Source organism: Harpia harpyja, chromosome 1, assembly GCF_026419915.1.
Source record: "Harpia harpyja isolate bHarHar1 chromosome 1, bHarHar1 primary haplotype, whole genome shotgun sequence".
Classification (NCBI taxonomy): Eukaryota; Metazoa; Chordata; class Aves; order Accipitriformes; family Accipitridae; genus Harpia; species Harpia harpyja.
The window spans coordinates 47,230,320-47,253,041 of NC_068940.1; the positions used below are offsets into that span (position 1 = coordinate 47,230,320).

General features: G+C 41.1%; 1 protein-coding gene across 15 annotated transcripts in view; it reads left to right on the forward strand.

The window, feature by feature from the left end:
• The first annotated feature begins 391 nt into the window (after positions 1–391).
• The window catches only part of RBM39 (RNA binding motif protein 39), a 33,611-nt gene continuing 11,280 nt past the window's right edge, over positions 392–22,722 (forward strand). For 2 of the 15 annotated variants that reach the window (XR_008235936.1, XM_052791973.1), the window contains exons 1-11: positions 393–707; positions 4,087–4,149; positions 5,991–6,040; positions 9,493–9,687; positions 15,087–15,152; positions 15,260–15,313; positions 16,784–16,901; positions 17,529–17,681; positions 18,254–18,391; positions 20,568–20,633; positions 22,366–22,570. Coding sequence is in view for 13 of the 15 variants with exons in the window: in XM_052791973.1 (XP_052647933.1) it covers positions 4,099–4,149; positions 5,991–6,040; positions 9,493–9,687; positions 15,087–15,152; positions 15,260–15,313; positions 16,784–16,901; positions 17,529–17,681; positions 18,254–18,391; positions 20,568–20,633; positions 22,366–22,570 (1,096 nt within the window). In the remaining 2 variants the exon portion in view is untranslated. Of the gene's footprint in view, positions 708–4,086; positions 4,150–4,371; positions 4,445–5,371; positions 5,729–5,990; positions 6,045–9,492; positions 9,688–13,820; positions 14,195–15,086; positions 15,153–15,259; positions 15,314–16,783; positions 16,902–17,528; positions 17,682–18,253; positions 18,392–20,567; positions 20,634–22,365; positions 22,571–22,722 lie in introns of all 15 variants that reach the window. The other 13 variants (XM_052792059.1, XM_052792068.1, XM_052792004.1 and 10 more) reach the window with 13 other exon arrangements.

Sequence of the window (22,722 nt, forward strand, 5' to 3'; positions counted from 1 at the left end):
GCACTGGGCTCTCAGACACAAGACGCACCCACTGCCCCGCGCCGGCTGCAAGAGGGCGCCCGGGGTCCCGCACAGCTCCGCGGAGGCGCCCAGGGACGGGGGATGTAGGCCGCAACACCCCAACCCTGTCCAGGACGGGGCTGGCGGGCCCGAGGGCTGAGCCCCCACCGCTCACCTTTGACGCTCCCGCCGTGCCCCAGGTGGGCGGGCGCGCGTGCTCTCGCGAGAGCGCGAAGACACATGACGACCCCGCCCATCCGCCCAAGTCTCGCGAGCGTTTGAGCTACCGCTTCCGGGCGCGATATCTCGCGAGAGGTGGCGGGCGCGGGTACGGGGGGGGCCTTGTCTGGGTCTGTGTCTCGCGAGAGCCCCTGCGCCGGGCGCTGGGCGCCCCCGTGCCTTGCGCGGAGCCTGCGAGCAGCGAGACGCGGCGGGCGCCATTTCGGGGAGCAGCCGCCGGTGCTAGAGCCGGGGCCCAGCCCGGGTCCGGGGACCGCCCGCCACGGTCGCGCTGCCCCTCGCCGCCTGCCACCCTGGGGCCGGCCGAGCGGCGCCGTCCATCTGAGGTTTAGACGCCTGGAGAGGGGCTCCTGAGTCCTCGGGCCCATCCCCCACCGTCAGCGCAGCCAACGCCGGGACCGGGAGCTGCCGCTGCCGCCGCTGGACCTCGGGCGCCCGAGCGAGGACAGCACCCGGCCGCGGCGCAGGTAAACTGCGGAGTGGGGGGCCGGGCCCCGCCGCCGGGCGAGCCGCGGCCTAGCCCGCGAAGCGCTGCGGCCCTGGCCTGCGGGCGGCCCGCACCCCTCCCGCCGCCATGGTCGCCGCTCCCTGGCGGGGCGGCCTCGTCCTCGGCGGCGGCCGCATAAGCGCTCCTCCGGGGCCGGAGCGCCCGGTGGGCTGCCCCCGCCCCGACGCCGCGGGCCGGCCGAGCAGGGTTGGGCTGTTCTGTGGCCATGTCGCGGGCGGGTCCGGCTGTCCCCGCTGCGGCGCTGTCCCTCCTGGGCTCCCCCCACGATGGCGCTGTGCGGAGCGACCGGCCCGCGCTGGCGCGGGGGTCCGGCCCTGCGGCCGCCGCCGGCAGGGCCCAGGCGGAGCGGCGGGGAGCGGCTCCGGGACTGTGTACGTTGGCAGGCGGGGCCGGGAATGAGGGGAGGGCGCCGGGCCACCGCGGGAGAGCGGCTTTCGGGGCTCGGTGGACGGCGCTTCGGGCGGGGCGCGCAGGGGCTGAAGGCCTGCGGAGGGCGCGGGTGAGGGGCGGTGCTGGGAGCGGGTGGGGAGCCCCGGCGGAACGGGGTGGGTGGATTCTGGCGCAGCGGTGTGTCGGAGAACCCGAGCTCACTACGTTCCGACCGCCTGGGGAGTGTGCGGAGGATTGCGGGTGGGAGGCCGCTGAGCAGAGGTGCTTCTGGCACTGCGAGCTGAGCTTCCCTCTCGAAGTGTCGACGTTCTCGCTAAACCTTCCTGACGCTTTTCCAGGAGGCTGGTTGCAAAACGAGAGTGAAGTTGTCGTTTCTTGGAATTTCCAAAACAAATAGTTTCCGGGAGAGGACCTCTTTAAACTCTTTTAATGTGATATAATACAGCAAAAAGAGATCGAATCTGCCTTCACAATACTGGCTAGATCAGTAGCAGTAAATTTCATGTCTCTTCAGGTTTTCTGTGGACCCACAAAGTTTCAAGTGTAGTTCATTCCTTGTTTGCCTTGTTTGTTTTGATGTTTTGGGTTTGGTGGTGGTGTGTTTTGTTCTCTACAGAGATGTCAGGCATATACAGCTTTTTTTGAGCAGGCCGAAAGGCTTTTAGGAAAACTATTTTGAGCTTCTTCAGTGTTTAATGCAAGATATTTGAGAATCTGTCACGATTTTCTACTCATTTGAAGTTAATAAGGACTTCTATTTGTGATTTTTTTAAAGAATAATAACTTTATATGTAGCGTCATCATATGTGTTACCCGAATTGCAAAGTTGGTAGTAGGTCTGTGTTATGTGAACAGAAGGTATTCTGATAAAAACATGGTATTATACCAATGAAATTGTTTTGTACAGATTACAAAGGGCACAGGTTGCATGGGGTGAGACCAAAGGTCCATGTAACTCGGGATGTCACCTGTGATGGCGGCCAACAGTAAATGACTAAGAAACACAGGGCAATCATACAGTGATACTTCTCTCTGTGTGCTCTTAGTCGTCAGCTAGTTGTGGGTCAGGGTCACAAGCCATGTCTTTGTTTAATGAAAAGCTTTTTCTGTAAACTTTCATGCTTATTTGTTTTGGGTTTTTTGAACACTGCATGTGTGTTTTTTTCTTTGTTAGCATCCACAGGGCTCTGTAGCAGTGAATTCCATGGCTAAATGCTGTGTGAATAAGGACCTTTGTTTTGAACCCACTGGATGATAGTTCATTCACTCTTGTTATTTGGGTGAATGCAGTAATAGTCATTCCCCATTCATTTTTCCATGCCACTCATGATTTGGTGGTCTCTATTATGGTCCCCATTCACTCCCCCTTTGGCTGCCTCTCTTCAGGATGAAGAATTCCACCCCAGGTGTAGCTGGATATGTTAGCTAAATTACACACATGAAAATGTAATTGTGGGTGGGAGTTGTCACTGGTGGGAATTTTCTTGTAGAATCCTGGGTTTGACCTGGTGCTTTTTCATGGTCCTTAATAATACCGATCTACCAGAACACACAACATTCAGTTCATAGCAAATACTGGTAGAGCAGTGGTGAATTAAATCATGTGTATGTATGTAGATGACTTAAAAAGCTGAATGTAAATACTGTAGTAAAAAGTAAAATTGAGCCATTACACATAAACTAAGGCTGATCATATTTGTAAGTGATAGCACTATAGCCCAAGAGTTACCACCTCTTGAAAATGAGGTTAGTGTGCCTTGGTTAAGTAGTTGAATATGCACTTCCAGTGCTTTGATATTGCTAAAGGATTGTATTAATGGGTGATGATCAGATGTGGGTGGGGGAGTGACTTGATTCTTACATGTTATGCAGCTCTGGTATAATGTTCTTGGTTATGAATGAACAGCTTAAAGGATCTTGAAATGTTGGAGCGATTTCATTATGCTGGCCAAGTCTCTGGACAGCACAGTTCCTGCAGCAATGCCTGTAACCAAGGTGCAAGAATTAACCTGTATGATCAAAAATCCATTTTATGGCACACGTGCAGGAAAATCTTCGCTCTTGGGCTATCTGACTTGGATCTAGAGGCCTGGCCATTTTTGAGCTTAAGAAAGAAAAAGGAGGGAAACTGTTTTATTAAGAGATTTGAGCAGGTTGAGTCTCTAGACTTCAGTGCAGAGTGTCTTGAGAGGTTCTTAATAGCATACCTGCATAGGGAAAGGAAATCAAATGTCAAAGGGAGTCAGAGTATAATGAACACAAAATTACATGAGGGGGTTGAAGTTGAAAAATAACAGGCACAATTTAAAAAAAAAAAAAATTTGTGGTGACTAGTGCTATGTGGCATGGTGGATCTTTTTTGTCTGAATCCTGAAGTTCCAGACTGGGTGGATCTTGTGTATGCTTTAGTAGCTCTTAATGCTTGAATGATAACTGTTTCTTCTGTGGCCCCTATTATGCAGGAGGCCACATTTCTGAAAGGACCATGGTGTTCACTTGTAAGTCTTCAGATTAGTAAATGTGATGGTAGCAAATGTAGGAAGCTGTGAACAGGTTTGCCTGAATGTTTGTTCTGTGTTCTTCACATGTCTTTCTGGGGTCCTTTGGTCAAGCTCTAGTACTTCTCAAGATGGCCACTACACCTCTGTTTCTGTATCATAAATAATTTGTGGTCTTTGTTTTGAAAGAAGTAGGTGGAATACCTCTGGGGTTTCCACTGGCTAATTGTGTTTAGTAGCGTTTTGTTGTTCGCAGCTGTAGTTGCTTTGTGTCACGTTCTTTATCATCTCACTCAGCAGAGCTTCATTCCAGTTCTTGTTGGAAGTGTCTTCTGAGATGCTGCTCTCTGAATTTGAGCCAATGCAGTGATGGCCTCTTAAGCAAAAGCCTTTGGAATATAAGGTCCAAGAATGTTTTCCATCTCAGGTGGATTTTGCTTCTTCTTTCAGGTGTCCTGAAAAATGGCTGATGATATTGATATTGAAGCAATGCTTGAAGCTCCTTACAAGAAGGTGAGAAAAATGTGCCAGTGAGGTCCTATTTACCTTAATTTAGCATTATTCATGAAACTACTGCTGAACTGTAAACTAACATCCCTGGAGCCCTCATGATTTATCTTATTGGAGATGCATTACATGTAACTTACAAGTAAATATATACTGTTAATGTAATTATATTGTGCAGTAGTTTCACTTCAGCGTGATGAATAAATGCCCATCTATCTCTCTTTGTAGACTTGCCTAACGATATCTCACCTCTACTCCCATGAATTCACCTTTGATTCCAGTGTGAACTGTCAATCATAAGGTAGTAATTGAGTGACGTATCGCTGTACCGTGGTCCCCTAGGTTTAAAAAAAAAAACAAAACAAACCAAAACCAAAAACCCAAAACCAACCAAACAAAAAAACCCCAAACAAACAAACAAACAACCAAAACCAAGAAATGAAAAACCTCTTCTAAAATTACCAGGTCCAGTTTGGTATAGCAACAAGGTGAATGCAGTGGTTTGGGAAAACAGCAGGGTTCCAAGAATAACCTTTTCACCAGTCCCATGGCAAGTAAATATTTGAACAGTCTGCTCAGTGCAAGAAGAGAGACTTGCTTTTAATGCAGAAGACTGGTGGTGGTTAATCTTTTAACAGGGCAGATGGAAATCTATTGCTGAGTGAACGAATTTATGGAGATTCTTGGATCCCTGAATAGAATGTTCTTAGCAAGTAAAAGACAGTATCACAGTCTGCAGTGCCGTTCTAAAAGAAGCTCTTGTATTCTTCTGTCCTAGTTGTTTAATTAGGAAATGTCAATTTTTATGCAAAATTTTTATCAATTAGTGTAGTGATGTCTTTTACCTAAACCAGCAGCAAATGAATACTGTCTTTTTTTGGTTTTCACCAAATGGTGGTGAAGTGTTAACTTTATGCATGCTTTAGCACTGGTTTGACAAGAAATGTATATTAAGTTTAAGTTGCTTAGGAATTGTACTTTTGATGTAACTGATGTGATTAAACTGTAAAGCAAGTATATAAATTATATAGCAGCTATTGTTAGTCTATTCTGCAGTGTTTATTACAACCATGTCATGAATTTTGGATGAGCACTTGTAAGTTTTAAGTGGTATATTTAGTTTATATAATATTTAGCAGTTACATTAAAATCTTGAGGAGACATTTGTAAATTGTTATGTTAAAATTCTTGTGTCCTGGTTTAACATGGATATTTTCCATGTAAACAGGTATGGAAATAGGGAATGTTTAGGCTGGACTGGTGGATTATTGATGACTTTCTTGGGAGTCGACGTTACTAAAGCAGTGTGAATCCCTGTTTGCTTCAGGGCGAGATGTGTGACAGAGGTGACATCAAGCTCTTACAACCCTTCAACGAAAATGAGCGAAGATCTCGGGAATGGCATCGGTCACAGGAAATCCATAGTGGCTGGCTGCTAGCATAGCCACTGGGGCTTAGGCAGAGATATAGCCTTGGTACTGATCAAAGGGGCACACAAACCTGAAACTTCCTCTTACATTTTATAGAAATAACATTTAACCACTTGAGTGCTGAATTCTGCAGGATAACTTGCTCTCTAAAGCATGTAAGGAAGTATCTACAATTTAATACATACTTTTAAATGATGTAAGTCTTGTATTTTATAATTGTATGACTTAAATTTAAACAGCAAAGTGGTTAAACATGCCTACCTAAATTTTCTAAAGCTTTCCACATTAAACTGTAAACAAGTAATTTAGTATTAAAATTTTTGTTTTGTATTTTCTTATTCCTATTCCCATTACCCTTTGACCACTTGAAATGTTTCCGCTTCGTCCTCACGATGTTCTTCTATCAACCCTGCTTAGGATGAGAACAAATTGAGCAGTGCCAATGGCCATGAAGAACGCAGCAAGAAGTAAGTATTTTCTCAATTCTCTACATTTGGGGGGAGGCTGCTGATTTTTGTAAACTTGTGAATGCATGTGAGTAGTGTTTAGGGAAATAAAATGGAAAAGCTTGATATTTGCAATTGCTGCAACTACAACAATTATGAAATTTTCTTTAGTTTACAAATGTAGTCACGCCCTTGTCACTGATGCCATCAAAGTTGTAGGAACATTTAATGTTAGCATCAAATAAAAATACAGACTTGGTAGGTTCAGCGTATTTAATTTCTTTTTTGTAATGGATGGATTTTGCAATGCAATGCAATGGATTTTGCATTTTAAAAATGCATTTGGTGTAGAATTTTATGTGATTTGGAACAGTTCAAAGCATTTAAAGATACCAGGGCTTTTTTGAAAAGGTTTAGGGTGCTTCTACCCCCTGCGCTGCTTTGAAAATTTCTAAATTTTTTGTTTCTAATCTAAACTTTATACAATTGTACTATAACCTTTTTAAAGAACTAAAGTAGGAACCTGCCTTCTTGAGGAAGCATAATTCCAGGGTCTGAACACCTGCTGATGACCCAAACAGACTGGAATTAAATCGGAAATTTGAAGAAAAATGCCTTGCGTAATAGAGTCTCTCAAATACCCCAAATAAATGGAAGGGTTTTAAGTCTGTAAAATAAATTCCTTACCTTACAGGCATCATTTGGTGATGAGATAGTTGATGTAGGAAGAATAATTATGGATTTGATAGTTGAGTAAACAGTAACCAGTGCGTTTTTGTAATATACAGCTAACTTAAGAAAACAGCATGTATGCTGTTGTCATCTTCTGAAATCATACAGATGAAATGCTGAAGACATCCAAAGAATGTTTCTTTCCAGGTGTATAAATATTTGGGAAATGAGAAGTCCAATTCCAGCATCAGACTTATATTGGAATCTAATAATCTAAAATTGATTACACCTTATATCTGCGTTCTAGATAATACTGTGAACATCATTCTCATGCTAAATACTGAGACTTCTAAAACCCCATCAAAAGCAGCTGCTCCCAATATTTTTAAGTTCTGAATTTTTATTGCTTTAAAATACATATACGTGGCATGTAAAACCCTGCTTTTGTTTGGATGGCTAGTCTCAAAGTATAAACTGGGATCTGAAAGAGAAGGGGTGGTATTTACATTTTAGAATTGGTTCTGACCTTGGTTCGTGGTAGAATGATGAGAATACTAGAATGTATTTCAGTTCATGTCCTTAGTTGCTGTAAAGTCTTTAAGACTAAAGCAATAACACTTGTTATATTTCTGCCCATGGTCCCATTTTCAGGTTGGACCTGTATGCTCTGAGTTTGTATTTCTAATTCAGAAGAAGAGTAAACTAAGTTGAGAAGAAAAAAAATTATATTATTGTAAAATAGAAGAAAGTCAAGGTGTTTTGCTGCTGTTATTTTTGCAGTGGTGTTTGTTGTGTAGAGTTTCACCTCTTTTTCTGCATTCCTAATTGTACCCTCATGTCTGTTCAGAAATGTTGCTCCTGTGGTGTCTCCCCATTTCAGTTTGAGTTAGCAATTGCTAGAAGGTTAGTTATTCTTGCACTGCAGTTCTCTGATAGTATGTAGTTTTTGTCCCAGAATTCTGATTCCATACAGCTGTAGTTCACCCGTTTTGTATGTGATTTGTGACAGTGTACTTTGTTGCTGAAGACTGAGGTGTATATAGGCAAACATCAACAACTAAAAAATACTAGATTCTGTGTGCAGCTGGTTTAGAAATTGGAAGGATTAAGAATCTGCAGTTTTACTAGATGTCTGTACTGTATGTCCAGTTTAATCATGGTTGGAAGGTGGAACGCAGATCTTGACTTTTAGGAGTCTTTGCATGCAAAGAGGGTTCAGCTCACAGTTGGATAGTGAATAGTTGCTATTTTTATTGAAGACTAGCTGCAGTTATTAGTTACTGGTACTGGCCAGTATATTGAGCTACAGGTAGTATTTTTCAGAGCTATTGTGATAGTGAGTGTTTGAGGGTTTTAACTTAGGGAAATATTGGTAAGTGATGGATCCTAGGTGGGAGAGACTATGTGTGCCCAGCTGTCACAGACTGCATTACAGTAGGAAGTGTGGTTAAGTGATGTTGGTGCAGATCATTCTGGGTGGTGTCATCAGAGATTGTGAAGCTTCTGAAAATCAGGTTTTGACACAGCAGCTTCTCTGTCCATACAAAAATATTAGAGAAACTGATGGAGTATTGTAGATAAATAATCAAGTAAAAATGGAATATTCTAGTTTTTAGAACCAAATCACAAAATGTTTCTCTTAAGAGATAAATACTAAGATAGTTTTAATGGGTTGTCCTAGGTGGAGATTGGAGAGCAAAAGCTGCTAGTGATGATTAGACTCGGATGTAGTACCTGAGAGATTTTTTACTTTAGTAATTGAAACTAACGAGAAGTCCTTGTTTACACATGGCTGTAGAAAGTAGCAGGAATCAACTTTTTTAAAAACGGGTGGTGGCATACAAAGTTTTTAAATGTATGAGTGACCATTTTGAAAAGAGATGGTGTATGTAATCAGAAGACCCAAAAGGAGGAGAGGAAAAATTCAATAGCAAAGGATGTTTTGAATTTTGAAAGTTTAGCAGCAAAGTTGGTTATTCGCAAAATTTAGTTTGAGGTAAATTACTGACTTAAGTAATTGCTTGAGCATCTGCTTAACGTGTTATATATACATACGTACATATTTTAAAAACTAGGAGACTAATTTTTTATGGTCCAAGACTGAGATAGAGGGGAAAAAAATTGCAAATAACCCAAAAGTAGTCTGCCAAGAATGGAACAGTGGCTCACTGGTTTTCAAATATGAGGTATAATTGACTTACAGATTTTAAAAGTTTAAATTTTCTAAGTAAATGGTTAAAATTATGAAGATCTGCAGTTTGCCCCAAACCTGTAAGAGCCGCAGACTTAAAGCAAGTGACTTATGAGTGGGAGTAGCAAGTAGGAAGCAAAACTCTTAGGCACTGTGTTATGACTGATGACAGGGAGTATCAAGAGAAAACCGCCTTCCTTTCCCTCAGACTTGCCTCTTCCTTTCTATTTTTGTGTGTTTTGTTTTACTTTGCTGTAAAAATAAATTTTATTTTTACAGCAATCTTGATGGTGTATTTAAAGTATGTTTGAAAGAGACGTGAAGTACTGCATTTAGTGTATACTATATCTAATGCAGGAAATATTTTTTCAGTCCTTTTAGTCTTCCTTGAAGCATTCCTTAGTGATTACAAAATTTAAAATAAAGTGCTTTGGAGCACTTTATGTTGCTCATGATAAATTTTAAAAGATTGCTGACATGCTTAACCACCCATTTAACAAAGTAAATATGTATAAATACCAATGTCTGTGACATCAGGTTAGAGGAACTATCGAATGTGAGGTAAATAACACTGAATGTCTGTAACAAAAGCTGTATTTTTCTTTCTCAGGAGAAAAAAGAGCAAGAGCCGAAGTCGAAGCCATGACAGGAAGAGGAGCAGAAGTAAGGAACGCAAACGGAGCCGAGATCGGGAAAGGAAAAAGAGCAGAAGCCGGGAAAGGAAACGGAGCAGAAGCAAAGAACGCAGACGCAGCCGTTCTAGAAGTAGAGACCGCAGATTCAGAGGCCGCTATAGAAGTCCCTAGTAGGTTATGTAGAGTTGCATGTGTGCTGCTTCAGTGTATGATGTGGAAGCTTAAAGTTTCACTCTCTGCTTTCTAAATTGGTCACTAATCATCTCAAAAAAAGGTGAGAGGTTAAGGTTGAAGAGTGTCAATAAATACGGAGTGAAAAAGAGGAGGACAGTAACATATCCAGTTCCTCCTTCTAGTTTTCATTCTTACCCGAGCACAGAAAAAAGCAAAAGCCAGTGAAAGAATGTGTACAACTGACTGGAAAACAAAGTTTATCACAAAGTTAAAATAACGAGCAAGTTTTCTATGTGTCCCACCTGTCTTCAGTATATGAACCTGATGGTTTAACTGTCAAAAAATGAATAGTGGTCTATGACTTTGGTTACAGGCTCATACAGCCTTTTGCTTCTATTACTAAAGGTTTTTACTTGGTTGCTGCTCTTAAACACTTATTACATAAACACTTTCTGTGCTTATGCATCCAAACTGGAAGCGTCTTGTCTTAGTAACGCCCATGCATTGCGTATTTGCCCTGCTTTTTCTCAAACTTGTTTAGAGGCTGTGGAAGAATTCTTCAGTTCCTCTTGGATCTTTGGCTTGATAAAACTTCTGCTATAGGTAGTTCCTGACATTTGTAAATAATTTCTCAAAAAGTATCTTTTCATAGATATTTATTCTGTGTTTCTGCTGTTTTGTATTCCTGCCCTCCCCTTTGCTCGTCATCACCTCTTTTTGCCTTCAAAGAAGTGGAAAGACAGTGAGAACTGGGCTGTATGCTTGGCTTTCATTGATTGCCCGAGGCTGCTGTTTGTACTGCTTTTGTCTGGGTCTCATCTCAACTGTTGTCAAATCTCAGAATGCAAGATCATGTCAGAAGCAGGTATTTGAAAAGGATGTATTTTTTTAGCGTGACATGTAATGTCATCTGCAGTGGAGCAATCTCTCTCAAGATGTTTGGGAAGACAGTGTTTACCTTCTGATAAATTGCAGGCTTGTACGGTTTTCTGCACATGAATGTTTTTCTAGGTGGCTGGGTCCTAATCCAGGGAACGCATTCCTTTTGGTACTCTTGGAATGCAAACAAAAAATGCCTGAGGTCTCAGGGTCTCATTTTGCACTAAGTCATCTGGATGTTGGCATTTTCATAATGAAAACGTACTGCAACTCCTGGCTCTGCTAAGTTGCAGTGGGATCGTGTGCTTCCATCAGTCCTGTGTACTTGGGGATCATAGAGCACATCAGCCCTGCTTTTACTTTGTCTCAAGTATCAGGCCTGTCAGAGCCTCTGTAAAGCTGCTCTGGGCTTCAGCTCTGAAGATTTCAGCTGTGTGCAGTTAGCATGTTTTCTACAGCTCTTTGGCACCTGTAACATTATAGTAGCTTGTTGGGTTGTGCCAGTGCCACTGTTGTGGCTGTAGACTGCCTCATAAACAGAGGACCTTGATCAAGATCTTCAGCCTTCCGTACGTAGAGCCTGCCAGTCTTCTCACCTCCAACGTGGTGGTGTGTGGAGAGGGTGTCCTTGATCTCATCACTTGGTTGGGAGTTGCTGCATTTTCCTAGCTGCATCAGAGGGTTTTGTTCTTTGTTTTTCCTGTCATCGCTGGGTGAGGAGGTTCTTTACCTGGAGAAATTTGGGAGTTTCATTGTTCTGGTCTTCCAAAATAATTTTCTCAAGTAGAGGTTGAAAATATGGCCGTTACTGCAATAACCCATGCCTGTTTTAATGCATCCACAATATGTTGTGCCAGTAAGGTAAATGATTGCGAGGGGTCTTTTCAATTGTTCTGATACTCTTCCATAGCTGTTCTGTGCAATTTCTCTGGTGTTGAGAGACAGTGAACAAAAAAGCGAGATAATCTAGTATCCCCTGAGGATACGAGGTTGTGCTTATTGGTTTGGCAGCATTGTGTTCTCTGCTTCAGTTGCTGAATTGTTGCTTTCATTTAACCAAGTAGAAGTTTAGCGTTTAAAATAGTTTAGTGGAAGACTGGTATAAAACAACTGTGTACATCCCAGAGGCATTGGTACTGACTGCTCTGTAGCCAGTAGTTGACTGTTGTTCACTTGCAGGTCATGGACGATGCTGTTGAAGTGATACACATGCTAATGCGATTCCAAAATTCTAGTTTTGGCTCAGAAGTTGTGAAAGAGAAGGACCTCAGAAGATACGAGGGAGAAGAACTCTTCATTTCCTGTTCAGGACTCTTCAATGCAGATACTTGCCTTCAAAAGCTGCATAACAGGTGCTGACTTCCAGGGAAACACAAGTTCTGGAGGTGAAGCCTGCTGCATCTTGATGGCCTGCTTTGGATCAGATACTTTTGGATCTATCAAAAATGGTGCTTCCATATGAAGAAACTGTCTCTGTAGCAGTGCCATCAGCTTAGTATTTCAAAAGTAACTACCCGAATGCTGCTCTTGGCTGGAGAATTTGAATCTGGAATCTCATCTTGTGGGACTGTTCAGACAGTTCTGAGTTGGTGTTACTGCAGGCAGGGTTGTAGCTGACTGCAATGTCTAGTTCAAATGCTTTGTGGCTGTTCTTTTCTTTTTTTTTTTTTTTTTAATTTGCGTCTCTGCAATACTGAGAAGACAAAGTCTAGTATAGGTAATTCTGAAGGAAAAGAAGTGTGCCACAGAGAACCTGGGGACTTTGAATTTGTTATACTTAAGCATAAGATAGTAATTAAATGTTTTGATTTTTTAAAATTGGGTGACTGGCTTGCATTGCTTAGTGTTCTCAGGGTTTTTTAATGTTAACTTGTCTTGCATATCTTGCCCCTTAAGTGTTTTACAGTTATTAGGTCTCTTAGGAGAAAGGACTTGACCAAGTATTCTTGCTTAGACATCTGTCTGACAAATCCCAACTACTGCTAATGTACAGTACAAGTCCCTTAGACTGTCCGGTTGCTATTCTGGAACCATTAATTTGGGCAAAGCTGCTGGGAAAACAGGGTTATTCCGTGAGGACTGGAAGTTCATCGTGATTCTCCTGGACTTTGTTTGCTAAAGCTTGCCTTGTCTCAGACTCTTTTAGTGGAGTCTTGGATGTGACTGAGCAGGTGAAAGCTGGTATTTTACTGGCTATCTTCTGACCTGACTATTGTTCTTGGGCCATGTGGCATCATGTAGGTTTAGGACAATGTGTACCTAGCTGTGCTCTGGCTATATACAGGACTTAGTGCATTTGGTTTATGAAGAAGGTAACCCCTAGACGTAAATTGCGTGTGACTTGGTGCTTCCATACATGATAGTGGGAACTGGGCAACAGTTGCAAAGAGTTCTTAGGCAGTAGAGGGAAAGAAGAAAATCCCCCTGAGATCTACAGCTGTACAAGCAAGTCTCCTTAGAAAAATCCAAAGAAATGCATCCTGCAAAATACTGTTGAAAAAGGATCTTAAGAAGTTAACTTTGGCCGTCATCTTGACCAGGCAGCTTTCTCCTCAGTCTGTTCCAGTGGTCTGTTACGGCTTTAGTTTGCTGGGTTTTTTAATGTTGCTCCCATGTAGTCATGTAAATAAGATACTACTTATTTGTCAGGAGTGAAAATGGAAAAGAGATTTTTGAAGTTGTGTGGGGTGCTTTTTTCCCTTGGAAGTTGTGCATGTGTTTGAAAACCGTTACTGTGTATTTTCTCAGGTTTTTTTTGTTAGGTTTAGACAAACACTTAAAACATTTCTTTCACCTTTTCCTTAAAAACACATGGTCTTGATTATTGACCATAATTTAGTTGGTCTGCATGTTAATATTTTGGAGTCACTGAAATTGGTTTGTCTTGCTGCATTTGAATTGAAATGGAGAACACCATGTTCTACATCAGGAGGTATGAAGATGCAAGGTAATCCCATCTCTGATAAGAAGCCAGTGTCTGGAATTGGTACCAACATTGCCAGATGCAGCTTTTGGCAGTATGTGTCATAGACGTTGTAGAACCTGAATGGATGCTCTTGGCAGTCATTTGTCTGAACTTGAGTAGGAAGTGGAGTACTTTATCCTAGGCAAAAAAATAAGTCCGTTTTTGATCAATAGTGATCTCATCTCTACATGTGCCTGTTATTTATGTCTTGTTTTCTCTTAATAAGTAGTTATTTTTTCTTAATAAGTAGTTTCTAAATGATCTTTTTTCTTTATTTTTTTCCAGTGTTATACAGGGCCATATTTCCCTTGCTTTAACCTGGCCAGCACGGTTTTGGATCTTGTCCCACTACTTCCACCTGTGTCATGACATGTTTAAAAGCATCCTCCTCGTTGTGGATGCTGAGTTTAACGATAAGCATTACTGCTCCACTGAGTAGCAAGAAGATGTTTATCAGACAAATTGGTTGGCTAAATGGATTTAGTGAAAGAGTACTTAATGTCTTCAGAATGCTGTGTCTTTCAGGGTGTTTTCACATCAATTTATAGCCACAGCAGAAAGAATCAATTCTGTGCAGATGGAAAGACAAACCCCCTAGCATTCAGTCTGTGCAGCAGTGCCTCTGCCGTTCGGTGGATATACAGGAAGAACGCTAACAGGTGTTGTTCTTTGCCTTGTATCTACAAGGAGATCAAGTTCAGGGAGAACATGATAGGATGAATCTTACTATTCATGTCACAGTCTGTTACCCTGTGCCACAATAACTAGCAAGAGGACTGTCCTTAACATGGAAGCGATGGGCAGATTGCCATTTCCAACAGCCTCTGTGAAGCCTGGAGAACTAAAATTAGATTCAGCCAAGAGATTGGATTCCTTCTGTGGTGGCATGTCTATATAAGGTTAACTGCTGGCTTAAATGGTTCTGTGTTTTGATGTCCATTGAGAACTTTACTTAAAGGAAGCTGCATTTACATATTCGTAGCATTTTGGAGTGCTGAGACAATGTTAGTGAATGTGCCCCTGGCAGATGTCTGCAGGGACTTACTTTGGTTTCCACTTGCACCTTAAATTTCATGAAACTTTTAGTTTAAAAATGTTGGACTTGAGCAAATAGTCCTGCCAGCACCACTTTGCTCAAAACTCTGAGGCTGAATTCCAGGCCATTAAGGTACTGCTTTGCAGTCATCAGTAGGTAGAATATGCATGTGGACAAAAAACACGTCAAGAAGATTACAACAGTAACTGTAGCTCAGAATATTTTGCCCATACAAATGTGCCGTGTCTGGCTGGCTCATGATTCAGTTCTTCCTTGGAGTCCTGCATATTCTGGGATTCTGCAATGCAGATGAAACTGAGCAGGGAGCATATTCTGTGCCTTATGGTTCGGAGTGCTGCACGTAGCTTTTGCATGCTATGGGTGCTGCTAATGGCAAATGTTTACAAGTTTAGGTGCGAGGGTGGGTGACCACTTGCAATGTAATGTGAGTACAGACAGGGAATCTTGAATTCAGGTACTCTGGTGAGTAATATCTGTCTTTGCTTTTGCCATAGTTCTGGTCCAAAATTCAACAGTGCCATCAGAGGGAAGATTGGTCTGCCTCACAGCATCAAGTTAAGGTTTCTGAATTTTCTCTACTTCTTATTGCATCACTAATGGGTTTAGTCTAAAATCAGACTGGTATATTTGAAGGCTTTCTTACCATCTTGTTGATCTCTCTTTATAGCAGACGACGCTCCAGAAGCAAAAGTCCCTTCAGAAAAGACAAGAGCCCTGTTAGGTAGGAATTTTTACACGTGTTTGTGGGGTTGTTTGTTTGTTGGTTGTTTTTTTTTTTTGTTTGGTTGTTTGTTTGTTTTGTCCAATTGAAGTTGGAAAAGTAATGGTGAAATAATGCATGGCTACTTGCTCTCCAGCTTATACTCATAAGTAATGCTGGAATTCATTTAGAGAGCTCATGAGAGGAGAGCATTAAAAACATGTTGCTTTCTCCCCATGTCATAAACTGTCTCTCCCTGCCCCCTCCAACAGTGTGCAATTGTAAATAATGTCAGTTTGCAAAACTTGTCTTGCTTTGCTTTTTGTGTTTCTGTATTCCCAATCTTTTTCCTGCTAATTGTGATTTAAATTAGCTAGCTTTTCTGCTAAATCTTACTTAATAATCTTAAGTATGGAATGGAACAGTACTGTACAAATACTTCTTTTTCCTATTCGGTATGTATTGGTGTTATTTGTAGAGAAGCCAGGTACCTTTGAAATCCAGGAGGTGCTTATCCATTATTAGGCTTCTCATTTAAGGGAATTGGATTTAGATAGCTGCTAATGAGATTGGTTAAATTTAACTGCATTAATTTAGAGAGTAATCTTGCTTTGTTTTTTTCATCATTAGCAAACTCTTACTGAGATAATTTAACTTAAATTTTTCTTGTGTATTCCCAGTGATTTTTTAAAAATATTTATAAAAATACAAATACATATTACATGACTGGAAACTCAGTCCAGGATTCAGTGTGCTAATTCTGTCTTGTACTTAAGTACAAGTCAAATTTTTTTAGATTTGAAGCTTTAACACCTTAAAAGTGATGCATCTAATTTCAGCTAGTGATCGGTATTGAAATAAAATTAATCTAGTGCTTCTGGTGTCAAGGATGAGAGTAATTATTCACTATTCATACTTTTTTATGGGTTAACAAGCTGAAACTATAAAATGAGGCCTGGGAATTCTGTTTGTATAGATGTCAGTATTGTTTATGCAGTGGCTGTAGTGACTCTGAAGTGACTGGGTAGATGTAAGATTTTTAGTTTGCAAAGCTACCAAAAAAAGTTAGTACTAGTCTGAGAGTTCAGACAGCTAGTTTGTGCTAATTAATCCCATTTTCCTTTGTTTTACTGTCCTTTCATCTCAACTTTTTGACTGCAGGCTCCCTAGTGGTACTGTTACCTGTTCTGGAGAGTAACAAAATGGCATCTCTGTTTAGTTGGGGCTTCTGTACTTAAAATACAATTTTCCAGTTATATTTAATGCTTACAGTTGAAATGGGATGTTTAGTCATATTAAAGTAGTAAATTTATTATTATTATATTAATATTGGGTATTCCCGTCAGTTCTTGACCCTGCCTTTTTTAATATAGCAGGTGTTTTTCTTCCCCATCAGACTTTGAAGTACTGATTATTTAAAGTTCCGTGCATGGTCCAGAGATGAGTTATCTTAATTCAGATTATATTTTAACTGAACTTTCCTTTTTCCAGAGAACCTATTGATAATCTTACCCCTGAAGAGAGGGATGCTCGAACAGTATTCTGCATGCAGCTTGCTGCAAGAATTCGACCGAGAGACCTGGAAGAATTTTTCTCAACAGTAGGGAAGGTAATTAGTAGGGAGGTTAAAATGATTCTGAATAATTCCTCAAGCTGTCCTAGTACAGGATTGATATTCTGCAGAATTGTAAGCAAGTGGCTTTCTGGAGCTTTCTAAACAGGTGAAAGTGGGGGATGAACGATGACCAACTAATTCTTAAAGGCTCTGAACATGAAAACGTAATTTATCAGGATTTCATTGTTAGTATGTGATGTGATGCAAAACATGGCAATGCAATTCTGATTTAAACAACTTCATTTTTCAGAAGTTTGTCTTCTGCAGATAGGTCTGCCAGTTATGGTGTGATTTAAAAATTCATTTAACTGAATTTTGAAAAACTAACTGTTCCATCAGCTGCAAGGTTCTGGCTTAAAGCATTACAGTGCTGCAAGTATTCTATTGCCCCTGTTCCTGTAGCATACTGCATTTGGCTGTGAATGGCAGCTTTTAATGCTAGCTTTCCTCTGGGATATGTTTGTTAAGATAGCTTTATGCTACTCTAGATTTGCAGAATAATTACAAAGCCATTGGCTTGGCAAATGATTGTCTGGTTATTTATACCTTTCTGAGAAATGGGCTGCATTGAGGTTTTTTTTTTCCTTTATCTCTAACAGCATTTCTATACTTGCCTTTCAGGTTCGTGATGTGCGAATGATTTCGGATAGAAATTCCAGGCGTTCAAAAGGAATTGCTTATGTAGAATTTGTTGATGTTAGTTCAGTGCCTCTGGCAATAGGACTAACTGGACAGAGAGTCTTGGGTGTACCAATCATAGTACAAGCATCACAGGTGAGCAGTTGTAAACCTCATTTTTATTCGTGTTGAGCAGTGCCTCTTCTATCTTGCTGGAAAACTTGCTGTTTGAAAATTTGGTTGCCATTGAATGTTTGGAAAACATTAACAAGAATGATTATTTAAGCTAATTATACACGGACCTTTTGTTTCCCATAGTTGACAAGCAAATCAAAGCAATTCCAAGAGATATAAATGCATTTTGAAAATACAGTTGTTAAGAAAGTAGTAATAATGAAACTGCAATAGTGTCACAGAATTGTGGCATGTATTAGGTGTGCTTTCCAGCATATGTAAAATCTGAAGTGTTATTTTACTAGATACAAGCCAGATTTCTGCATGAAGTTGTTCAATTTGAAGGTTTTTGGAAGTTGTGTCCCTATACTTGGTCATGGTCTTGGATTTTGTAGATTTTAAGTTAAAGTCCGATGGATAGTGTGCAGATTATAAAACAGCTTGTATCTTTTGGTGAATCTGTTAGTTTTAATCTGGTAGATGTATACTGCTTATGTTAGGGTTTTTTAGTACATTCTTGGAGAAGGTGAATTTTTCTCTTTTCCTTTTCTTAGGCAGAGAAAAACAGAGCAGCAGCAATGGCAAATAATCTGCAGAAGGGCAGTGCTGGTCCTATGAGGCTCTATGTGGGATCATTACACTTCAACATAACTGAAGATATGCTTCGAGGAATTTTTGAGCCGTTTGGCAGGGTAAATTTTAATTTGACATGTTGCATTACTGTAGTTTATCTGAAAAACCTAGTTTAGTTGTAGAGCACTCACAGTTCTGGAAATAATTCAACTTCACACCTGCAAAACGTTTGTTTCTTTTTCTTGCTCTTCTGTGCCTGCACATCCACAAGGCTTTAGATACATACTTAGTATTGGAGAAAAAATGGGAACCTTGATTTGTGATGTGGTGCAGTGATTTTGAATGGCAGGTCTTATGAAGGAAAGCTGAGATTCATGGAGTACCTAAAATTACAAAGCAAACAAAAAACCAAACAAGAAATACCTACCTTATATCCTGCTCCTGCAGCTTGTAAATATCTTCCCCACCATGTGATTGCGAATGGGGGCCCCTTTCACAGGTTAAATCACAAAGCACAGAATCAGGTCTGAGTTCTGTTCACTGTGAATGTAGTACTTTCACCTGTTTCTGAGGATTTTTGCTTAAGTTTTAGCTCATGTTACTACCATGAACTAGTGGTGTGTCCTGTACAGCTCTAACGCAGTTACTTTTTCACTTCTGATATTAGGCCCCACTTTCTGGCATGGTAATATGTTTTTGTGGGGTGTTGGGGAAGCAAGCAGATCGAATCTGAAGTTTTTTCCAGTGTGTTGTGGTTTAACCCCAGCCAGCACCTAAGCACCATGCAGCTGCTCACTCACTTCCCTCCCACCCAGCGGGATGGGGGAGAGAATTAGGGGGGGAAGTAAAACTTACGGGATGAGGTAAGAATGGTTTAATAGGACGGAAGGGAAGAAAATAATATTGATATTAGTAACAATAATAAAATGACAATAATAAAAATTAGAATATACAAAACAAGTGATGCACAATGCAATTGCTTACCACTTGCTGACTGATGCCTGGTTCCTGAGCAGCCATCCATCCCCCCCGACAGGCCAACTCCCCCCAGTTTATATACTGGGCATGATGTCACATGGTATGGAATACCCCTTTGGCCAGTTTGGGTTAACTGTCCTGGCTGTGTCCCCTCCCAACTCCTTGTGCCCTTCTAGCCTTCTTGCTGGCTGGGCATGAGAAGCTGAAAAATCCTTGACTTAGTATAAACACTACTCAGCAACAACTGAAAACACCAGTGTGTTATCAACATTCTTCTCATACTAAATCCAAAACATAACACTATACCAGCTACTAGAAAGAAAATTAACTCTATCCCAGCTGAAACCAGGACACGGTGGAGTCACAATAAATGTTAACCCTACTGTGCTAACTAAGGTATCATGGGTATATCATTATTAGGTAGGGAAAAAATTTAATATGCTGCTTAATGGAAAAAAATAACCCCAAAATTATCAAGTCCATTGATATTTTTTTATACTGCCTTTGGAAATTAACCCTGCTCGTACATACTGTAAACAGTGCTTTTCAGATGCTTTATTCAGATTCAGTATGTGTATCCCTTTGATTCTGTTGTGCAAAAGCCTGGAAAACTGCAGCAATTTTTAAAATTTTAATCCACGTGGCTGTTCTTGTTTTGTTTTCTCTCAAGGTCTGGCAGTAGGATTAATGTAGTTTAGGAGGCTTACATATAGAGCTGTGAAGGTTTTTTCCTTCTCCTGATTCCATATAGCCCAGTCTTAAACTCAGTTCTTCCTTCTGTGTTGCTGTTTCTTCCCAGCACTATTTTAGGGCTCATGGATGAATTACTAATACATTTTAAATTCAGTAACTGTAAACTTCTAGGAGTTCCCATATGCCAATAATTATTTGAGATACACACCTTTTTCTTAAAGCCCCCGGTCAAAGTCATGCAAACTGCTGTTCTTGCCTTGTAAAATGGAGTTTCTCAGCTTATGAGATGCCGTGACTGTAATGTTTCAGTTAGTATTTGATGATGTCTGCGCACTCATTGTCTGCTAGACTGTTGCATCAGGACCAAGCCTCTGCCTGTAGCTGGACTCAAAGCACACCACCCTTATGTTTACCTGCTTCTGTTTTAGTATCAAAGTATCTATCTAGCTGCCTGTACACTAATTTTGACTTGAGGAAGGAATGAGGAACTGATTAAAAAAAAAAATATATAGTGGTTTCACATTCATATATGTATATTTGGCAGGGTTGCATTCAGGTTCTGTTTTGATATCTTGTGGTTTATTGCAAAATGTCTGATAATAAATAGCTTTGTTCTGTTTTTAGATTGAAAGCATTCAGCTGATGATGGATAGTGAAACTGGACGCTCAAAAGGATATGGATTTATTACGGTATGACTAGAATTGCCAGACTTCTTGGACAATTTCTGAGAGTAACCTTCCCATGCAGTAGTATAGCTTACTCAGCAATCTGTTAAGTCTCATCTTAGAAATGTCGTGTTGCAGGACATGCAACAATGGCCTTTTTCTTTGTTTCTACCAGTTCTCTGTGAGTATTGTGGTTGAACAATGCACAAGTTTAGAATGGAATAGTATACTCACTGGTCAGTGCCTGGTAAAGCAATGCTGTTTTCTGCAGGCAAAGATAGTAGTAAAGACTGACATTTTCACAATGCTGTGAAAATGATTGAATTTGAGCTTTTTAGGGGAAATAAGGTTTTAGAGGCTAAAACTTTCCATTGAAAACATCTTTCCTCTTTACCCTTAGATACCTAATTTTGTGAACTTGGGTTTCTTAGCTGACCTGGCAATTCGTCATGGAGAAAAAAAGTCTTGACTGGGACCTCTGGCACTTGGAGACAAATGAAACCAAACTAACTATGTAGCTAGTATTTGATAGTTTTAACACTGACAAAATATTGGTATATTTAATTTGATGTTACACAGCATGAAGCAGAACATATGTTAGTAAGAGCCAGTAAATGCATGACAGTTAGAAGATTACAAAGGAAGTGATTGTCATTCTTGGAAAGTGTTGAAAGAGGACGGTAACCATGACTTCTATTGATTGCAATATGTAGATGCTCTAGCTTCAACAACAATATATATTTAAATATATTCTTACTTAAATATGAGAAAGTAAATATCCAAACTTGTGTGCGTTTGGTTTAAATGGAGAATATGTAGCACATTTAAGTTTAGCTGGTAGCCAAGGCCAACTGTATGAGGTTCATCAAGACCAAGTGCTGGGTCCTGCACTTCAGTCACAACAACCCCATGCAGCGCTACAGGCTTGGGGAACAGTGGCTGGAAAGCTGTCTGGTGGAAAAAGACCTGGGGGTGCTGGTTGACAGCCAGCTGAATATGAGCCAGCAGTGTGTCCAGGTGGCTAAGAAGGCCAATGGCATCCTGGCCTGTATCAGAAATGGTGTGGCCAGCAGGAGCAGGGATGTGATTGTCCCCCTGTACTTGGCACTGGTAGGGCAACCCCTCGAGTACTGTGTTCAGTTTTGGGCCCCTCACTACAGGAAAGACATTGAGGTGTTGGAGCATGTCCAGAGAAGGGCAACCAAGTTGGTGAAGGGCTGGGAGCACAAGTCTTGTGAGGAACGGCTGAGGGAACTGGGGTTGTTTAGCCTGGAGAAAAGGAGGCTGAGGGGAGACCTTATTGCTCTCTACAGGTACCTAAAAGGAAGTTGTAGCGAGGTGGGTACTGGTCTCTTCTATCAAGGAACTAGTAATAGGATGAGAGGAAATGGCCTCAAGTTGCACCAGGGGAGGTTTAGATTGGATATTAGAAAAAATTTCTTTACTGAAAGGGTTGTAAGGCATTGGAACAGGCTGCCCAGGGAAGTGGTGGAGTAACCATCCCTGGAGGTGTTCAAAAAACACGTAGACTTGGCACTTCAGGACATGGTTTAGTGGCCATGGTGGTGTTGGGTTGGTGGTTGGACTTAATGATCTTAGAGGTCTTTTCCAAACTTAATGATTCTAAATATTCTAAAAATACTGTTATCTTAAATTTACTGCTTCTCATGTTTATGTAACTGGATATTACATACAGCAGAAGTGTTGCTGAATCCTGTAGGCAGCACTACTGAATTTATATTTTTCCAATCTACAGTTCTCAGACTCTGAGTGTGCCAAAAAGGCGTTGGAACAACTGAATGGATTTGAGCTCGCTGGTAGGCCAATGAAAGTTGGACATGTAACTGAGCGCACTGATGCTTCCAGTGCTAGTTCGTTTTTGGACAGTGATGAGTTGGAACGGACTGGAATTGACTTGGGAACAACTGGTCGCCTTCAGTTGATGGCAAGACTTGCAGAAGGTACGTGTGATGATTAATAGGAAATGTGTGAAAATACAGAAGTTCGCAGAATTTTAAGTAATACACCCCACAGAATATTATGTTAAATGCATGGAATGGTACTAAGCTTTTGACAACAGTAAGATTTCTGATACTTCCGTTACTGCTGAGTG